This window comes from Ciona robusta, chromosome 7, assembly GCF_009617815.1.
Source record: "Ciona robusta chromosome 7, ASM961781v2".
NCBI classification, from domain to species: domain Eukaryota; kingdom Metazoa; phylum Chordata; class Ascidiacea; order Phlebobranchia; family Cionidae; genus Ciona; species Ciona robusta.
In genome coordinates, this window is record NC_143241.1 from 8,567,215 (window position 1) to 8,587,872 (window position 20,658).

A 20,658-nucleotide genomic window follows, 5' to 3' on the forward strand; every position below is an offset into this window, starting at 1 on the left:
TATTGTGTGCTAAATGTGTCCCATCTTCCCCCACTCTACTATATTTATATATTTTTTATTTACGGAATATGCTATTTTCAGTAAAAAAAGACGAAATATTGCAATTTTGCAAAATAGGATTGACGACAGTAAAAATGTTTCTACGTTATCGCTCTTTATCCCCACCTAGCGAGAGATTGTTAATTACCCTCCCCGCTTTTCGTTGATTGCCTCGCGCATAAAACGCCGCCTTTGCTACGCGCGCCAGTCACACCACGCTGCAGTTTGGATGAAGCACCAGCAGATTGGGATTATGTGCGTTCCTACTACAAGGCTTGAGTTAAGTATTTGATTACTTGCATTGCTATTATATTACTAACCATTATATGCACCACTACTAACTATATATAGTAACTATATTTATATCATATATTATACTAACATAGTAATGTGCCTTGTGTTTAACTATTATTATTATTAACATTATCTTTCATTCTAGAATCTAGATACAGGTATCAGCGATCTCTTTATTACGTCACTTGCATTTTGACGTTATTTTGCGGTATTGCGTTTGATATTTAATCTTAAATTACGTCACCATGCCTATTCGTTACGTCAATGTTTATTACGTCACGCGCGACGTTGCATTCGCTGTAATCGTTACGTCTAAATATGTGTTATTTTGCTTCGCGTTACACGAACTCAATTAACGTGGCTATATATTTTACCAACACATACACGCTTGTGACGTCACAACAAGGTTTGTTACGCGTGCGTTTCGCGATTTTTTCCATGGGGCCCCATGCGCGTTTTGCGTCGACGCAAGGCACATTACTTGTATATTCTAATTATATTTGCGCTATGAGCGCGAAGCAAGAAGATCAAAGAATTGGTAAAGTATAAATCACAATTGGCATTATTACGTACATAAGCTCTTTTCTAGAAACATCGATGATGTGACGTCACAGAAGCAGTGATGACGTAACAGAAGAACCTGCTTCGTGAGTTTATTGTTTCGTCAAAAAAGTAAATTGTTTCAAAGTTTTTTGTTTTACAGAATATGGGTATATGTGACGTCACAGAGAAATCCGCCATCGCGAGAATTGCGTTCAAGGTGATTATGACGTAGCAAACCTATATTATTAAGATGAATACGTATAATAATGCTGATTGTTGCAGATGGAAAAAGACGAGAAAAAAAGCGCAAGGTAATTTATATTCAAACCAATATATAGTTAAGCACGTAGTGTTGTAGCTAGCCCTTTAGTTCCGATGTAAATATTTGTCAATTTTGTAGATTTTCAATATAATACCCTAGTGATATTGTTTTTCAGGTGAAGAACAAAGACGAAGACGCCAATATAAGGATGCCGGTTTGAGGTGTTTGCAGGCTTAAGTGTGTATAGGCCTACTGTAAGTGTGTATAGGCTTAGTATAGGTGTGTACGCGCGAAGAAAGAAGATCAAAGACGCCGATACAGGATGTCGGTTTCAGGTGGTTTAGGCTTATAGTGTTTGAATGTGCTTGTTTGCGTGTGTTAGCTGGTGCACTCATACAGTGATGCCAGTTATTTTTTGCTGGATCTAATGTTGCCAGCTATGTCCCCCAAGCACTTTTCAGTGCTTCTACATGTATTTGAGACAAATGCAAAGGAATTGTTGCAACAATCTTACTTGATAAAGATTAGCATCTACTGTAGTGTTCATTCCTTCCGAGTGTTTTGTCTGTCGGGACTTGAATCTTACAGTGGTTTTGTATTGTCTCGGTTTGCTTTGCGAGAACTCTGTCTTGGTACACATATACTCGAGTAATATCAACGCGCAGTATAATATATACACATTAACTTTTAATTCCCTTTCAATTACTTTGTTTAATGCGTCGACACAAGTAGAAGGTTTTGTAAAACCCCCAACAAGTTAAAATTAGTTAAACACAACATCGCGTATGGCGTAATTTGGACGATGGCCACGTCACAATTACGCTTTACGTCGATGCGGTGGGTCAGCAACGTCATGACCCTGCGTTCGGTGCAGTTACGTCACGGTCGGTTTAGTTACGTTACAGCTGCGGGTTTGTTACGTGGACGTCGCCGCTTTGCGGTTCGTAACAGCCACAGTATGTCGTAACGGTCGATGCGGTGCGTAACAGCCGGACGATATTATATTGTGTGAAAATACGACGAGGGTATCGCGGTACCAGGATGTTTTCTTAATAAGCGGTCGGGTGATGCAGGGCCATTGTTGGCTTGACTCCTTGCAGGTGGGCACTTGGTAGCGAGCGCACTGCGGGGCTTTTCTGTAAGATTTTGTATCTTCTCGTTTGTTGATGTTTCAATGATCATGTTGCGCTTCTTATATGCTTGTTGGTGTGATTGTTTATTGTTGCGCTGTATTATTTTTGTCAATGGGTTTCTTTTCCTTGCTTTGGGTAAGGTCTATCCAGCAAAGGGTTTCTCACCAGAGTAGAAACCCACTACCATTGGCTGGGGGCTTGTCGTGCCGTAGTGGCTTTCCACCAACGCCAGCCACATAAACTATAAAGGTATTTTAATCCTATTTTTATTTTTCAGAATGAGTAAACGAGGTCTCCTATATTTTAGGGTTTTGTCGTGTGTTGTAATTTGCGCAATTAAAAATAAATTCAAAAACAATATTTATGCATGACGTCATTGTAGAGCACATTTACGGACCTATACTGACGTCATTACTGTTAAATATGGTGACGTCATTCGCTAGTTCCACGTTTCAAAATCATACTAAACTTGTGAATAACTTTTTACAAACACGTATATATAGTAGGTTGTGGGAAGATAGGACACCTTTTCGTTTTATTATCTCGCTCTATTTAATAGTAAACAAGAAACATTCAAAGATTTATAAAACCGTATCCTCACGACTCTTATATAAGACCATTGTTAATTGTTTAAAACACCATCAAGACATTTAGATATGTGCTAAAGGTGTCCTATCTTCCCCCACCCTACTATATTATATTTCGTATATTTTTACGTCGTATCTCGTTCAACACCCAATACAAAGTTAATGTTTTTTACTCCCCAAAATCAAAAAGCAGTTAAAATTCCGCCGGTTATTTATTTGTTTGTTTATTATATTCGTCAGGATTTCCGGAAAAACTTTCCGTTTATTTACTTGCGTTAGTTACTTGGTAATAAAACTGTTATTTTTGTTTAATTTATTTGCAATTAGTTATCAGCTGCAACATAACAAAAACTATTATTTACGTTAACTGTAATATTAAATTGGCCGTATAATATATATATATATTGATATAATAAACGTAAGAATTAAGCACCTTTTTTTAAGTTTTTGGTATTTCAAAACTGCAGCTATTTATTTTAACGCCTGGTTGCATAAATTTCTGTATAATAGTAGGAGTTTTTCATGAATTTCGATGCATTTGTTCTAATCAATAATCACGTCCGTAACATATGTATCAATCAATTATATATAAATACCAGGCATAGGGAATGTATATTGCGATTGAGTTTATTACGAATGCATTTTTTGGCTTCTACAGGTTATAGACGTGGCTTACAATTTTCAGTGTATATATATTCTATTTTTATTCATTATTAAATTCTCTTTTTTGAAGTGGTAAATCAAATTAAGTTTCTACACCTGTTATAATTTATTTTAAGATCATGAATAGAGTAACATGAGTTGTAACTGTTTATTTATTGTAGTGTTTATGTTTTACTCGAAAAAACAACTATTTTATAGTAATTACATCATAAATTATAACTATGACATCATAATTATTGCAGATACTTAGGTATAATGGATGACACGAAACGTCCAACTTTCGGGAATCGTTTCTTGAAAGATGATGCAAAAGTTTTCCTACATAATGCGTGGGATAACGTGGAGTGGACGGAAGAACAAGAGAGCAATGCACGACAAATAACTACGGCACAAGCAGAGAACTCAATGCCAGATGAAGAACAGGAAAAGTTTTTGTCAGAAGCGCCGAAGTTTTGGGACAAATTTTACGAAAAACATGAAAATAAGTTTTTTAAAGATCGGCACTGGTTGTTTACGGAGTTTCCGGAGCTATTGTTGGTTAAAGAATCGAAAGACAATGAAGAATTGTTATGTAATGATGATACCAATGATGGGGAATTGTTAAGTAACAATGAAACAACTGTTGGGAGTTTTCCGGGGTCTGATTCCAAAGTAAAGTTTATGGAAATAGGGTGCGGGGTTGGGAACACTATTTTCCCGATTTTGAAAGTAAATAATGAGAACTTATTCATGTATGGATGCGATTACTCACAAACTGCAGTTGATATCGTGAAAAATCATAAAGAATTCAACCCAAAATCTGCGTTTGTGTTCGTGCACGATATTTCAACAGAAGATGAATTCCCGATTCCTAATGAAAGTCTGGATGTCGTGATCATGATCTTCGTGCTCTCAGCTCTTCAGTTCCGGAAGATGGGAGGAGCAGTGAAGAGGATCGCGAAGCTCCTGAAGCCGGGGGGCGTCATCTTGTTTCGTGATTACGGTCGTTACGACATGGCACAGCTGAGGTTCAAACACCGGCGTTGCATATCGGACAACTTTTACACGCGGGGCGACGGGACTTTGGTTTATTTCTTCACTCAAGGTGAAGTAAGGGAGATATTTGCAAGCGCTGGTTTGATGGAAGAACAAAATTTAGTCGATCGCAGATTACAAGTAAATCGAGCGCGACAAATTAAGATGTATCGTGTATGGGTGCAGGCAAAGTATAGAAAGCCAAGATAAAGTTGTTGGTGTTGGCGTAACTGGTACTTTTTAAAGAAAACTGCCCTATTTATGTTTACAGTTTAACATACATCTCATATGTGTTAATACGCAGGTTTTATCGTTTGTGTACACATTGTACAAGTGGAAAATAAAACTATTTTTACATTTTTAAAAGACATCTAATTCAGTAAAAACAAATGGAAACTTTATGCATGTTCTTCTTGAACAAAGTAATAGAGGCCCATTGTTTGTGGGTATTTATGTCATATTTATAGGAGTGACTTGGCAATAAGAAAACATCTGTTATTAAAGTAATATCATCAACTAATATTTTCGATCTTCAGCAATTAAGAAAAATATTTTAATTAATTTTATGCTGCATGAACTGAAGTGAAAATGGAGGAGCTGCAAGTGGAGGTATTTGATTTCTATGTTGTGTTATAAGATTTCTATATTGTATTATATTGTTTATATGTTGTATTATATGATTTCTATGTAACTATGTTGTATTATATGATTTCTATATTATATATATGATTTCTATATTATATATATGATTTCTATGTTGTATTATATGATTCTACAATTATTCTATGTTATGACATAATAATGTTAATTATTGCAGAGAATGGCTGAGGTGTTCCGATGTTTCATCTGCATGAGCAAAGTTAGAGACGCGCGGTTGTGCCCGCATTGTTCGAAACTTTGTTGCTATCTGTGTATCCGGGTAAGTGTGCGTCATGCTGTCTGTCGAGGTTGTACCTCATGCTCGCTGTCGTGGTTGTCCCTCATGCTCGCTGTCGAGTTTGTACCTCATGCTCGCTGTCGAGCAACAAAGTATTGTGTAAAATGGAAGCAACTTGTTGGTTATGTGTTTTAACTTTGGATAACTAGAAGTTAACCATATTACAGTAAAGCTAAAGCTGCCACAAAGCTTCCTTAATTATAAGACATCTTCGATTCTTCGTCCTCTGTTTAAACATCAAAAAAAAATGTTGACAGTTTGTAAATATGGCAGCTTTACAGGCTGAATGCTAAATTGAGTAAATTTCCTGGTTTTGCCTAAAAATAAACTGATTGTATCCACAGAGATGGATATTGGAGCAAAGGAAACAATGCCCTCATTGCAGGTGATATTATTAACATAAATATATCTTCATACGCAGTGTACCAAACTTATAAACACAAACACCTTTTTATTTATCAACACAATAATACATCAGCCAACTTTTTAACACACATATTGTAACTTTATAAGTGATTCAGTTAATTCATTCATTCATAAAAAACTTGCATTAAACATGAGAAAATACTTCTACTGATATCTGGTAAAGGTTCATAGACTTTGAACCAAACTTTTATAAACTGGTGTTATAACTTAATTAAGTTTCCACAACACGTGAATAAATAAGTTCATTCATTCATAAGTTAGGACACCAAATGATCTGGTGATACGAAAACATAACCAACAAAAGTCAAGTCCAACCACTAGTAGTGCTAGAGAAATATATTTTGCCGAAATGGCATCGTCAGTCTCCGCAAAAGAAACAGATAAAAATACAGAAAAGTAATTAGGATACCAAATGCTTAAGCCTGTGTTTTTTCCTCTCATGCTTGACATTTCCCCCCAGAGCTTCATTACAGTTGAGTGACTTGGTGAACTGTCGTTGGGCGGAGGAGCTCACCCAACAAATTGACACGTTACGGGGGCCGGTGCGGCCCCAGGGGGCTGTGGGGGGATCCCCACAGACCCAACAAGAGGAGAAGAAGGATATGTAAGTGATTGTACATGGGTGAGGTGCTTGGGCAACTTTGGGGCCTGGGGTTTAAGCCAGATTTGGCCCGTTATGCAAGTAGTCTAACGTAAAGACTACATAGACTACTCGCATAAGTATAAAACAATGAATGTGACATGTTTGCACTCTTGTTATAACAAAAGTTTTCGTACACCTCGTGCCCGCTTACAAGTTACCACGTATGTAACTTATTTATCCTCGCATGACGGGGCAACGTTATAACACGGGTGTTCTGTTTCATACACCTCGTGCCCGCTTTTGAATTACCACGTATGTAACTTATTTATCCTCGCATGGCGGGACAGCGCCAGTCGTTATAACACGGGTGTTCTGTTTCATACACCTTGTGCTCACTTATAAGTATGTTACTTTGTGGACGTTTGTGTTTTAAACTTTTACTAATTAGCAATAATTTATGAAAGTTTTTAGCTGTGAAAATATAAATAAATTAAACCCTATTACCCTCAGGTGTGAAACCCACCATGAAAAGTTGACGGTATTCTGCTGGACTTGCCAGTTATGTATCTGCCATCAATGTGCGTTGTGGGCGGGCACGGTGGGTTATGTATGTTGTTGCACAACTTGTATTGTGTTGCAAACATTGCTGGTACAATGTTTGTGTCGCTTATTATGTGTTTTGTATTTCATTCCTTTACATATATGCATAATTGTGTAACTGAAAGTTTGATTATATATAACTTATTTATCCTCGAGTGGTGGGGGTATTTAGTATTATACATTGCATATTATCCCCATATAACCCCTAGTAGTTCTGCCCCTGCCTACTATCTACTACAATACATTGCATATTTATCCTATATATAACCCCCACACCACAGCATGGGGGCCACACATTCAAGCCCCTCACTGAGGTATACGCGCAACATGTAGCGCAGATAAGCGAAGAGGAAAGCGCGATACGACGTCGGTTGATGGAACTTATATCTCTTGTTCAGGTGGGGGGTGGTAGTGTGTGTTGTACTATGTATGTTGTACTTGATTATCCTTGCACGTTGAGGTAACGACAGTCATTATTACACGGGTGTTCTGTTTCATACACCTCGTGCCAGCTTACAAGTTGCCACGTATGTAACTTTGTGGATGATTGTTTTTGTGAATGGCTTATGATTTTGATAGCCCATTAGTGACCACTGGGTTGGAACAATTGTCGTTAAGTGTCTTGGCCAAGGACACATACGCCCACAATGGTAGCAGTTAGAACCAAACAGCCCGATTGTGTTTTGTATAAAAATATCCTTGTGTTTATGTGATCATCAATGTCTTCATGACATCACATAACCCACTTATGACATCACACAGGATGTGGAGAGGAATGTAGAGAGCGTTCGATCAGCAAAGGACGAGAGAGTTCGTGAGATTCGTAACGCTGTAGAGATGATGATTGCTAGGTGGGGGGTCTGAGGGGGTGTGGTTGGTTGGGTCTATGGGGTTGGGGTGGTAAGGAGGTGTGGTTGTGACTTATCTATGGTTACCAATCCCATGCTACAGTCGAGTTGCTGTTATTCTATATGGGTGAGGTTCTACAGTGAGGCATGCCATGGGACCTGGGGTTTAGACCAGAGTTGGCCCATTACCCCGAAGAAAATATAGTAGGGTGGGGGGAAGAAGGGACACCTTTTCATTTCATTTTTTTTGTCACATTTGGTAGTAAACAAAGAGCATTTAAAGAATTATAAAACCGTATTCTTACAACTCACATAGGCTGTTGTTAATTGTTTAAAACACGATCAGGATATTTGGATATTATGCGCCAAAGGTGTCCCGTCTTCCCCCACCCTTTTATGTACAACCTTGCATCACAGACTAGATGGTCAATTAAAGAACAAATTAATAACGCTGATGGGACAAAAGAATCAACTAACGCAAGAAACTGAAATGCTGGAAAGCGTTTTAAAGGAAGTTCAACACCAGGTGTGGTAGTTAGTTAATATGATGAATTTGTTATATTATCTTCAACAGTATAGCCCCCTATCCATTGTGGACAGGTATGTTGGTTCAATTATGTATATAAGAAGCAGCCCACTGTTTTAGGTCTGTGTATATATTTCTTTTCTGCTTACTTTAGTTTCATTTGAGCTTCTCTTTAATTATAGGGTAACCCATAATAATGAATGTAACTTATTTATCCTCGTGTGGCCGAAAAATAACAGTTGTTATAACACAGCACCGGTGTTTATGCACATCAAGCCAGCTTACAAGTTACCATGTATGTTACTTTATGGGCAAATTTTTTTTGTTTGTTTTTTTTCTGTATGGCTGACAATTTAGACAACCCGTTAGTGACCACTGGGTTGGAGCAATTGCCGTTAAGTGTCTTGCTCAAGGATACATACGCCCACAATGGTAGCAGCGACCCTAGAACCCAATACCTCTGGGTCAGAGACAGGCGCGCTAACTACTTTGCAAGGCGCTAGACTAACAATCAGTCATATTCCCCCCATAGATGTCCTCCTCTACTAAAAGTGACATGATAGCACGATCATCGGAAATGTTACAAATGTTCACGGCGATTCATAAGAAACCGATGGCATCGTTCGTTACAGCATCCGTGCCCCCGGACTTTACAAGTGAACTCGTACCAACTTATGACTTGGAGACGTTCACTCTAACTCGGTTCAGGTGAATAGATATCTTATAAATAACATTGAAATCTTAGGTATAGTGGGGTGGAGGAAGATGAGACACCTTTTCATTTTATTTTTTCATCCCGTTTGGTAGTAAACAAAAAAAAATCCAAAAATTATAAAACCGTATCCTCACAACTCCCATAGACCATTGTTAATTGTTTAAACATAAACAGGATATTTGGATATTATGTGCTAAAGGTGTCCCATCCTCCCCACCCTATTATAATTACCATTTACCACCTATCTTGCTAACATAAACACCTTACACAGCCAACTACAACAGAGTGCGGATCCCGTTTACTCGAAACCACTCAATGTTACCGGGCTAAGTTGGAGGCTCAAGATATACCCGGTAGGACATAGATATCTTATATATAACATAGATATCTTATTTATGACATAGATGTCTTATATGCTTTGGCATGCATTCTATTCTATATTGTGAGGTCCTACAGTGAGGCATGCCATGGAACCTGGGATTTAGACCAGAGTTGGCCCATTACTCCAACATTGTATATGCACATTCTATTCTATATGGGTGAGGTCCTTCATTGAGGCATGCCATGGAACCTGGGATTTAGACCAGAGTTGGCCCATTACTCCAACATTGTATATGCACATTCTATTCTATATGGGTGAGGTCCTACAGTGAGGCATGCCATGGGACCTGGGATTTAGACCAGAGTTGGCCCATTACCTCAACATTGTATATGCACATTCTATTCTACATGGGTGAGGTCCTACAGTGAGGCATGCCATGGAACCTGGGATTTAGACCAGAGTTGGCCCATTACCTCAACATTGTATATGCACATTCTATTCTATATGGGTGAGGTCCTTCATTGAGGCATGCCATGGAACCTGGGATTTAGACCAGAGTTGGCCCATTACTCCAACATTGTATATGCACATTCTATTCTATATGGGTGAGGTCCTTCATTGAGGCATGCCATGGAACCTGGGATTTAGACCAGAGTTGGCCCATTACTCCAACATTGTATATGCACATTCTATTCTATATGGGTGAGGTCCTTCATTGAGGCATGCCATGGAACCTGGGATTTAGACCAGAGTTGGCCCATTACTCCAACATTGTATATGCACATTCTATTCTATATGGGTGAGGTCCTACAGTGAGGCATGCCATGGGACCTGGGATTTAGGCCAGAGTTGGCTTTTACCTTAGTTGGCCTTTACTTAATTATACAGAAATATAAATACATTACACAGTATGCTAACATTCAACATATTCTATCTTCAGGATGGTAATGGCGTGGTTCGCGGTCAATACCTTTCAGTGTTTCTTGAGTTGACCTCAGGGTTAAACGAGGCATCGAAATATGAATATAGGATCGAGATGGTGCATCTTGCTAGCGGAGATCCGACCAAGAATATTGTGCGCGAGTTCGCCAGTGAGTTTGATATCGGAGAATGTTGGTAAGTTGTACTGTATGGTGGGGTGGGGGAAGATGGGACACCTTTTTATTCTATTTTCCCGTCCCATTTGGTAGTAAACAAAGAACATTCAAAGAATTATAAAACCGTATCCTCACGAATCCCATAGACCGTTGTTAACTGTTTAAAACACGATCAGGATTTTGGATATTATAACATGTCAATCAAACTTAACTTATCAATCAAACACCACCTGTCAATCAAACACAACCTGTCAATCAAACACCATTTGTCAATCAAACACTACCTGTCAATCATTGTACATTCCAGGGGCTACAACAGATTCTTCCGACTTGACCTTCTAACAAGGGAGGGATACCTGGATTCCAACTCTGATACGCTCGTTCTAAAATTCAATGTAAGTATACCAATGTTCATGGATGTTAGGAGTTTAAAACATGGTGTAAAGTAGACTGTTGTTCATAGGTGTAATGTTAGGAGTCTATACGGGGAGACGAAAAGTTTCAAAACAAACAGTAATTGTTAAGAATGTAACAATGTCACCCCAGATTTTACTCTGCTGTTAGTTGTCTATACAAACAAGCAGAGCCAAAGTATATTGCGATCAACACATTAATCAATGAGTATGTTTGACAACTATGAGTGTAACTGTATTTTAACAATGTCACCCCAGATTTTACCCTGCTGTTAGGTGTCTATACATACAAGCAGAGCCAAAGTATATTGCATTCACCACATTAATCAATGAGGTTCCCTATGTTTGACAACTATGGGTGTAACTGTATTTTAACAATGTCACCCCAGATTTTACCCTGCTGTTAGGTGTCTATACAAACAAGCAGAGCCAAAGTATATTGCATTCACCACATTAATCAATGAGGTTCCCTATGTTTGACAACTATGAGTGTAACTGTATTTTAACAATGTCACCCCAGATTTTACCCTGCTGTTAGGTGTCTATACAAACAAGCAGAGCCAAAGTTTATTGCATTCAACACATTAATCAATGAGGTTCCCTATGTTTGACAACTATGAGTGTAACTGTATTTTAACAATGTCACCCCAGATTTTACCCTGCTGTTAGGTGTCTATACAAACAAGCAGAGCCAAAGTATATTGCATTCACCACACTAATCAATGAGGTTTCCTATGTTTGACGTTCCACCCTAGGTTTTAAATATATTCCCCAGGTGCGAGCGCCCACGTTCTACCAGAAATGTCGGGACCAACATTCTCACATCGCCCACCTCGAACAACAAGCCACGCAACAATCGGAACAAATACGAAACCTCAAAGACAGACTGACCATAGAAATAGCACGCGCTAACTGCGTCGAGAATTCCAATTTTTCTGTGAGACGAAAAGTTACAAAACAAACGGTAATTGTTACGATTGTTAAGAATGTAGATCATAGGCGTAATACTAGGGGTGTCTGGATGCCTTCCACCCCAATGTTTGAAACATAGGGTGATACAACGTGTTTTAAAACCCTCTAGTTTCAAACCCAAACCGGCTTTAAATAAAAAAGTTACAAAACAAACAGTAATTGTTACATTTCAATGCGATAGAATACTTGTATATATACATCCAATGGTAGCAGCGTCAAGCCTTGAACTCCTATCCTCTTGGTTGGAGGCCAGCGCAAAACCAACAGACAATTACTACAAGATGTCATAATTATAATATTGTGACAGCATATGTGTAGTGGGGTGGGGAAAGATGGGACAACTTTACCACATAATATTCAAAAATCCTGTTTATGTTTTAAACAAATAACAACATTCTATGGAAGTCGTGAGGATACAGTTTTATAATTCTTTGAATGTTTATTGTTTTCTACCAATTAGGATGAGAAAACAGAATAAAATGGTGTCCCATATTGCCCCCACCCTACTATACATTTCCTAACAGTTTCATATTTAAACCCCCAAAAATATCTTTGAATTTTAAATCTTAAGTTAACAATTCATTGGTACAGACGCCATCTAGCGGTGAATGTGCGCCACGCCCGATCGAGCACGACGTGGCCGAGGAACGCGAGGATGAAGTTCCACATGATGAAGGTAGAGAAATAACCAACCACCAGGTGCGGCTCACTGTTTATATTATTTCTATGATAAGAATGAACTTATTCAGTTACCCTATGTATGTCGTTGGGCACGTAAGTTGTCTTGTAGACCCTTTTTCGCCAAACAGTTGTTCTTGTTATTGTTGCTTCTTTTTTAAAAATATTTACTTTGAGAAGTTTTTGTATGTTGTTTGCTGATTCATAACGACAAAATGCGTTGACACGAAACGTAACCTTATCTCATCAAAATCCCGTCAGTAATCGCTGTATTCTGTGGCACACACTGATATGTTATCTCTATGCTCAGGAATCCGATAACTCCGACGACGAAGGTAACCGTGACAACCATGACGATGACGACGAAGGATCCGTTGCCACGGCAACCGATATAGAGGAGGAAGAGTTGTCACATGATCTGGGTGAGGTTTCTACGTCGGTTGTATTGGTGCTGTGGTGGTTAGGGTGTCTACCTGCAACCTAGAGGGTATTGGTTCAAAGCCCGATGTAGCTACCATTGTGGGTGTATGTGTCCTTGAGCAAGACACTTAACGGACATTGGTCCAACCCAGCGGTCACTAATGGGTTGTCTAAATTGTCAGCCATACAGAAAAAAAACAAACAAAAAAAATTTGCCCATAAAGTAACATACTTGGTAACTTGTAAGCTGGCTTGATGTGCATAAACACCCGTGCCGTGTTATAACGTGGGGGGGCTCCTGAGGAAGTTGTACAAATCAAGACACTTAATAGCCCCGGTAGTTTCTCCATAAAAGATAAATCATTAGATATTATAAAATCAACGCTTTTTTCCAAATTCTTTACCAACATTGAAATGTTTTATGACACAGTCAGCCGTGCAACGAGGCTCCTTCAGGACTGAATTAATAAAATCTCACTATTTTTTATCCCGATGCAGGCAACATCAGTGAATGGGAGTTGGAGGAAGAATCCGTGTCGGTTGGTGATTGTGGGGTTGAGGGGATTGATGAGTATGATATTGACGATGAAACTATGTAAGTGGGGGGTTTGTTGTGGCTGGTGTCATTAGGGCTGTGTGGCTTTGTGTATTCCATTTGGGTAAGGTCCCTACACTGAGGCATGTCATGGGTACTCATATTTAGGACAGAGTTAACTTTGTTAGTGATTGTTTATATATGGCCGACAATTTAGACAACCCATTAGTGACCACTGGGCTGGAGCAATTGCCGTTAAGCGTCTTGCAGAAGAATACATAATTAGTGACGCGCTTTGGTCTCTACCTGCTTTAGATTGTAATTACTTTGTATTCTAAATACTTTGTATTCCAGGTCGGGCGACAACGATGTCGATAATTTGATGAACCAACCGGGTATCGAGACGGGGGATTTCCCCCTGCAGTTGGTCGGAGCGTTCGGTGGATTGGGGATCGGAACGAGGTGATATGTTATTTCTATGGTTAAATATGCCACCTCATGTTAATGTGTAGCGACACATCGTATTTTATATAGGTACTTGTCAAAGGGGTTTAGCCGGAGTTGGCTTTTAACAAGAAAAGGGGTTTTTACCAGAAAATGTAGAATTGGCTCATACATTTAAAGGTTATAATTTAAATGTTACTTATTTATCCTCGCATGGTGAGACAACGAAAGTCGCAATGTGGCATCTTTTACTTAATTTTACAACACAGCAAATATGTGACATCATATAATTTCCATCTCCAGCTCATGGGAGACACCTAGTGAGGAGAGTGTTTATTGGACGAAGGATCAACATCCAAGGATCGCTGGGAGGAGAATTAACAGGGTGCCTAGTAGGGCTAAGGTGAGTGGGGGGGGGGTTAATAGGGGGCCTGGTAGGGCTAAGGTGGGTGGGGGGTTAATAGGGTGCCTGGTAGGGCCAAGGTGGGTGGGGGGGTTAATAGGGGACCTGGTAGGGCCAAGGTGGGTGGGGGGGGTTAATAGGGGACCTGGTAGGGCCAAGGTGGGTGGGGGGGGGTTAATAGGGGACCTGGTAGGGCTAAGGTTAGTTACGTGTGCGTGTATGTGTGTGTGGGAAATGGAAACCCTTCTTTAGCTTTAGTAGCCTGGCTATTACCATTAAAAATAAAATTCATTAGGAATTAAAAAGATCCACCAAGAGTAAAAATCTAACTATCTATAATACCCTACAGTCCATATAAGGTATACATTGTAACATTACCCTTATAACCCCCACAGTACATACGTAACCACATTACATCGCGTACACGAAAGTCACCTCTCCTACAAAACCAAACCAAGGAGAAAAGTCGGAAGAGTAAAAAGAGGTTCGAATATGAAATCATAACATGTTGGTTTAAATTATAATGGTGTTATATTAAATTGTGATTGAATGAAACTTATTTATCCTCGCATGGCGGGGTAACAACAGTCGTTATAACACAGGTGTTCTGTTTCATACAACTCGTGTCTGCTTAAAAGTTACCATGTATGTAACTTATTTATCCTCACATGGCAGGGCAACGACAGTCGTTATGACACGAGTGTTTCAGATCCTTCATGTCCGTTTTCTTTTTTACATAAAAATCCTATATTTTAGACGTTCCATTGAAACGAGTGCATTGTTTGATTTCCTGAACACATCGTGTGATAATCTGGTGAGTTTTGATTAATAAGAATCATAATTTTAATAAATTGTTGATTAAACTCATCGTATTAAACAAAAACAAGTTCCTTGTAACTGTAGATCAATTACCCCAATTAGTATTTTACCAAAGTTTAAACAAAAAATAATTCTTAAATATTTAACCAGTTAATTAATTAATATTCCTTAATGACTTGCTTTATAAATAAACTAATTAGCAAAGAAGTAATTAACATACCAATATTTGTTTAATTAATTTAATTACCAGCGAACGGAGGTACCCGCACCCCCCCAAAGTTCGCGAATGACTGCATTAAAATCGCCTGTGATGTCACCAACGTCGTCTATGATGTCATCAAACTCCTCTATGATGTCATCAGGATCCTCGGAATCAACAAAAGACTTGATCGCTTATTGGTCGAAACGGACTTCACAAAACGCAGGTTTGAGGATTGAATTAAAATTTCTCGGAATTTCTCACTGTTGTACAAATGCCTGCCCTGGAATATGTTCCTAACATAAGCTGGCATTTCTATGGGACACCTTTTACCTCTAAGGTGTCCTCTCTTCCCCCATCCTACTATATAAATATTGTTTCTATGTTACAGATGAAACAAACGAGCGACGTCGCAGATGGAGTCGCGATAACGTTATACTGAAAGATTTGCGGGTTTATATGATTTCTATTTGATGTTGGTTGATAAAGTTATGGAACGTAAAAACAAGCTGACACATTTGTCTTAATTTATCAAAAATAAAAATTTCAATATATTCTATTATTTTATTATAATTCTATTTTTTTAAACTTTTTTAATACTTAGTAATTTCGGCAAAAATTTTCTCAGTTCCAGTTATCCGACCTTGCTGACACGATGGCCACAGCCACTACTTGCATTAATTCATCGCGATCTCCGAGAAAATCTCCTCGTAAACCGATCGCTGAGTCATCGTCCTCAGCATCTACACCGACCAATAAGACGCAAGCCTTCAAACCAAAGGTGACTCGGCACAAAATAAGCGCAAAATACATTACAATGTTTTTACTTTATTTGGATGTCAAATATTTGCAAATTATTTAAACCAAACAAGAAATGCACCACAAATATTCCTTTAAACTTATTTATTTTAGTTTTATTTCTAATTTTATAAGCAGCCGTAACTGTTAGGTTAAGTTGGCCTGAGGTGTCCCCAACTTTTGAAACAGAGCTGGCATCCTATGTTTTAGAACCCCAGTTTTAAGCCTAACAGAGGCACACATATATATCTGGTTGTATCCATACCCACACCAGTGTATGCTATATTACAGGTACGCATGGTACTATTATTATATAAGTTAGTGTCAGTAACAAGTTTTGCTTAAAATTTGCAACAAATTATCAATTCAACTTTGTCTTTCTAGATTGCTCCTAGTTTCTCTCTTTCTTTATCTCACTCCTCCTCCCAAGGAGCAAATGGAGCAACTTCTGCAAACAATGGTAAACAATGGCCATTATTTAGTAGACAATCTACCATAAAACAGCTTGACGCTGTTAACTATTGTTTATATTAATAAAGATCACATAGATTAAAACAAAATATATTCTTAGCATATAAAATGCCAGAAGAGTTATTTTTAGAAAACGGTTCAAAATGTAGTATGAGTTGATATATGATAAATTATAAACATGTCTTATTATCAAGTGAAAATTCAACTTGTTAACATCATAGATTCCAAACTCCTATAAACACAGGGGAGGCAGGGATAGTTAGACACACAATCCTGTGAAACAAATCTTATTGGTTGTAATGTTTACTGATTAATGCAGTGTTGAAAATTCAAGGGTTGGCCTGCCCACCCTGCCACCCTAGGTTTGGCGCCTATAATTATCACCTACTATGACATCAAATTTACCCCATTATTCCTCCCTATGACATCACAGATCATCCATCGGGTGCTAAGCGCAAAACCGCTCGAGCGCGACAAACCGACCAATCAGGATCCTCGTTTCAGCAAAACTTGACGGAGAACCTCAACCAGTGTGAATATCGATGCATTCTTAACGGTGGGGGTTATATTTGAGTATAGCATGGTGGGGGAAGATGGGACACCTTTTACTCTATTTTCTCGTCCCATTTGGTAGTAAACAAAAAACATTCAAAGAATTATAAAACCGTATCCTCACAACTCCTATAGACCGTTGTTAACTGTTTAAAACAAAAATAGGATATTTGGATATTATGTGCTAAAGGTGTTACCCCACCCCACTAGAGTATTATTTAATTTTGGTTTACGGCTTCGATTGATGTAGTTTAACAGTAATGAAAAAATTAATCACCTAATTGGTTGATTTATTAACTAGTCGTATAGTTTTATTGTTCATGTAAAAGTCACACAGCAAACAAAACACAAACAAGTGCGGGAAAAAGAAATAAAAAGTTAATTTGTGGAATTCAAACCCTGTTTTCATTAGTGTCTTACAAAATATATATTTTTGAAAAGATTTAATGCTTGTTTGGTTAATTAATATTAAATTGATTATTTTCAGATTTATCGTCTTTGAAAAAAGTTTCAAAACAAGAAAATCCAGAAAACGTAAGTTTATTGTGATGTCATAATGCCCACAGTTAAACAATTGAAATTCTAGAATATCGACAACTCAAACGAAATCCAAACTTTTGATGCGTCCGGGTGAGAATAATTAAGTTTAATATTTTAATCCTTTTTTTTTCTTGAGAATAAAAAAAGAATAATTTCCTGATAAACTTCTCTATTTGCATTCTTGAAGTTTAAAACTGTCTTAGGATAAAACAAAACAATTAACTTAAAAACAGCAATTGCTCCAACCCAGTTGTCGCTAATAGGTTGGAGCACCCTGGGTGTTTAGGTAATGGTAAACTTTGGTTTTTGACAAGGACCTCACCTATATATAATTCATAGAAATCATATACTAACCATGCAATCCCTCTAGTGGTGAAACCTCAAGCAAACCCCATATTCCTCCGAAACCTTCAAAGAAAGTCGGCGAACTTGGTGGGTTTTAATATTGCTGGTGGTTGTAAAGTTTTTTAATATTGTGAATTTTGATAAAAACTTTGTCAAGATGATTGTTGTTTTTTGTTTGTTGAATATTTATATAATATTGTAAAAAACTCTTTTCATAAAAAAACACGTAAGATAATATAATGTGATTTACATTTAACAGCTAAATTTAGTCAATTAATTAAATTGTTTCTAATTAAGATTTACCTCGTCGGAGGTCAAATGGGTTTGAACGAAGACGTGATGTCATCACTGATGATGTCACCAACTTGTTGGATATTTCCTCAAACCTGATTGGTCGATCGAATGATGATGAACAAAGGTAACCAATCACAAGGCTTCGTGGCTTTTTAAATTTTGTTAAAAAATAATCCAATAAATCTAAAAATTAATTGAAATATTTTTGATTTTTTTATAACCAGAAAACAATCCTCCATATAACATTTTGAACAACAAGTTTGTAATATAAAACTAAAAATAAATATTTTTATTTAGTTCTTCCTCAAACATTGAAGCCACCTCAGGTAAGTTGCCGTGATTGGTCGGTTTGAATTTAAATTCTAATTTGAATTCTTCTCAGCCAATCATCAGTCTTCAAGTTGGGGGAAAGAGAGTGGGGATCACATTATGATGTCACTGTTGGGTATATGGTTGTTTATGATGTCATAATGTTTATTATTATGAAATAGATTTCGCAATTGTTAGTTTTGTTGACACTTAACCGCATATACCCTGATAATGGGTTTCTGTATGACAGTTGAAACATTGGTGTTTTTAAACCACATTTATAGTTTTATATATATATATATATATACTGTTGTGCCAGATATATTATAATATGTGAAAAATAGTTTCTGGCAATTTGTTTGTTTTATGATCATAAAGAAACAAAGTTTCATCTGCCATATATTTGAAAACATCATTAGGTTTGCCGTTAAGTGTCTTTTTCAAGGTCACATACGCCCAATGGTAGCAACGTCGAGCCTTGAACCCATAACCTACGGGCAGACGTGCTAACCATTGTGAAAAAATTGTAGCATTTTTTATTTTGATGTTTATTTTGTTTAAAATATAAATAATAAACTTTTCCTTTCAATTCAGACAATCCATCGAACAATGAAGAAAACAAAGGTGAATAATATTTAACAATCTCATTTATCGCTTAGTCATCTTTCTCATTTATTGCTTAGTCATCTTTCATGACTCGTTGTTTTTCAGACCACAGCCTCACTAGCGCCACCGGTGGTGGACTAGATCTTATTTATTTGAAAGGTTGCGAACAAAACAATAGTTACGTCATCGATGAATCGACGCTTTATGATGTCACAGAGGGGTCGGATAATGAATGAATGACGTCATTAATGTTACCTAGCAACAAATATAAAAATATCTGCATAGGTTCTTGTTACTGTGTGCTTGTTTTCAAAATGTGCTTGTTTTCAAAATGTGCTTGTTTTCAAAATGTGCTTGTTTTCAAAATGTGCTTGTTTTCAAAATGTGCTTGTAGCAATTTATGTGTGCTTGTTATTATGCCTGTTTTTTTCAAATGTGCTTGTTTACTATTGTGCTTGTAGCAAACTGTGGACACTTTTACCTTTATTTTGTTGTAGCTAAAACAATAAACTATTTTCACTTTATGTTTGAAAATTCGAGAAAAAACAGACGAGGTATTTATGACGTCATTATCGTACACGTCCGGTTAGCTCAGCCGGTAGAGCGTTGGACTTTTAATCCAACGGTCAAGGGTTCAAGTCCCTTATCGGGCGCGACTTTTTATTCCATTTTTGTTTAAATTTTAATTCGATTGCACATGTATTAAATATATGTTGCATTCATTATAATTTTGTTATTATTTAAATACTTTAATATTTATTGCCACGTTTTGGAACGCAGCGCTGCGTAATATAACATTGTGTTTAAGCCAGACACCGGCGTGAAACGTTAATTTATTAAATGTATTTTATTTTCTTTGCATATTTTTTTCACAACACGGCATTTACTTTGAAATCGCTATGTTAACGCTTCAGGGACAACGTAGTTCTCTAAGACGCACGTCCAAACGTTATGCCAATCAAGTCGCATTAACTCCTAAAGCGTAACAGAGCGATTTCATTGTTTATAAACGGGAATGACTGCGTATTTATAATCTGTATTTTAGTTATTGTCCTCAATGGTTCGTCTCAGTGATGACGTAGTAACAATATGACGTCATTATTAAAAGTAGGACAGCCAAAAATATTGGGTTGACATAGAAATAATATTTAATTAAAATCGGGGTTGAAAGGACACGTCACACAGCGGGACAATTCCAACTGTGACGACATAACCCGGATCTTCACGTCACAATTGTTTGAATAAGCGTCGCGTTCTCTCTTGTTCCAAAA

The 20,658-nt window shown here is 37.6% G+C and overlaps 2 protein-coding genes and 1 long non-coding RNA gene across 4 annotated transcripts; all 3 read left to right on the top strand.

Annotated features, from left to right (window-relative positions):
* The first annotated feature begins 164 nt into the window (after nt 1–164).
* On the top strand, nt 165–1,274 carry LOC149734500 (uncharacterized). Its single transcript, XR_016385254.1, has 3 exons — nt 165–980; nt 1,037–1,093; nt 1,159–1,274. It is a non-coding gene; the product is annotated as an uncharacterized LOC149734500 (long non-coding RNA).
* A 2,028-nt stretch (nt 1,275–3,302) lies between these two features.
* On the top strand, nt 3,303–5,084 carry LOC149734501 (tRNA N(3)-cytidine methyltransferase METTL2-like). The gene has a single exon (XM_089880674.1). It carries the CDS (start codon nt 3,777–3,779, stop codon nt 4,743–4,745), a length of 969 nt encoding a protein of 322 aa, XP_089736800.1. The 5' UTR covers nt 3,303–3,776; the 3' UTR covers nt 4,746–5,084.
* On the top strand, nt 5,017–19,911 carry LOC149734502 (E3 ubiquitin-protein ligase TRIM37-like). 2 transcript variants are annotated; one of them, XR_016385252.1, is made up of 34 exons: nt 5,017–5,144; nt 5,353–5,454; nt 5,817–5,857; nt 6,359–6,502; nt 6,992–7,079; nt 7,363–7,479; nt 7,844–7,932; nt 8,347–8,455; nt 8,988–9,163; nt 9,442–9,523; nt 10,433–10,608; nt 10,897–10,984; nt 11,778–11,966; nt 12,566–12,673; nt 12,963–13,074; nt 13,571–13,667; nt 13,962–14,069; nt 14,355–14,454; nt 14,850–14,938; nt 15,211–15,268; nt 15,524–15,698; nt 15,864–15,925; nt 16,101–16,253; nt 16,655–16,730; nt 17,175–17,297; nt 17,781–17,827; nt 17,880–17,923; nt 18,204–18,265; nt 18,476–18,596; nt 18,770–18,798; nt 18,855–18,917; nt 19,376–19,405; nt 19,493–19,685; nt 19,754–19,911. XR_016385252.1 is itself a non-coding variant. In XM_089880645.1 (33 exons), exons 1-33 carry the CDS (start codon nt 5,124–5,126, stop codon nt 19,621–19,623), a joined length of 3,210 nt encoding a protein of 1,069 aa, XP_089736771.1. In that variant the 5' UTR covers nt 5,017–5,123; the 3' UTR covers nt 19,624–19,911. The 2 variants fall into 2 exon arrangements, 1 of the variants encoding a protein (XP_089736771.1); XM_089880645.1 differs by having other exon boundaries at nt 19,493–19,911.
* Nucleotides 19,912–20,658: the final 747 nt, after the last annotated feature.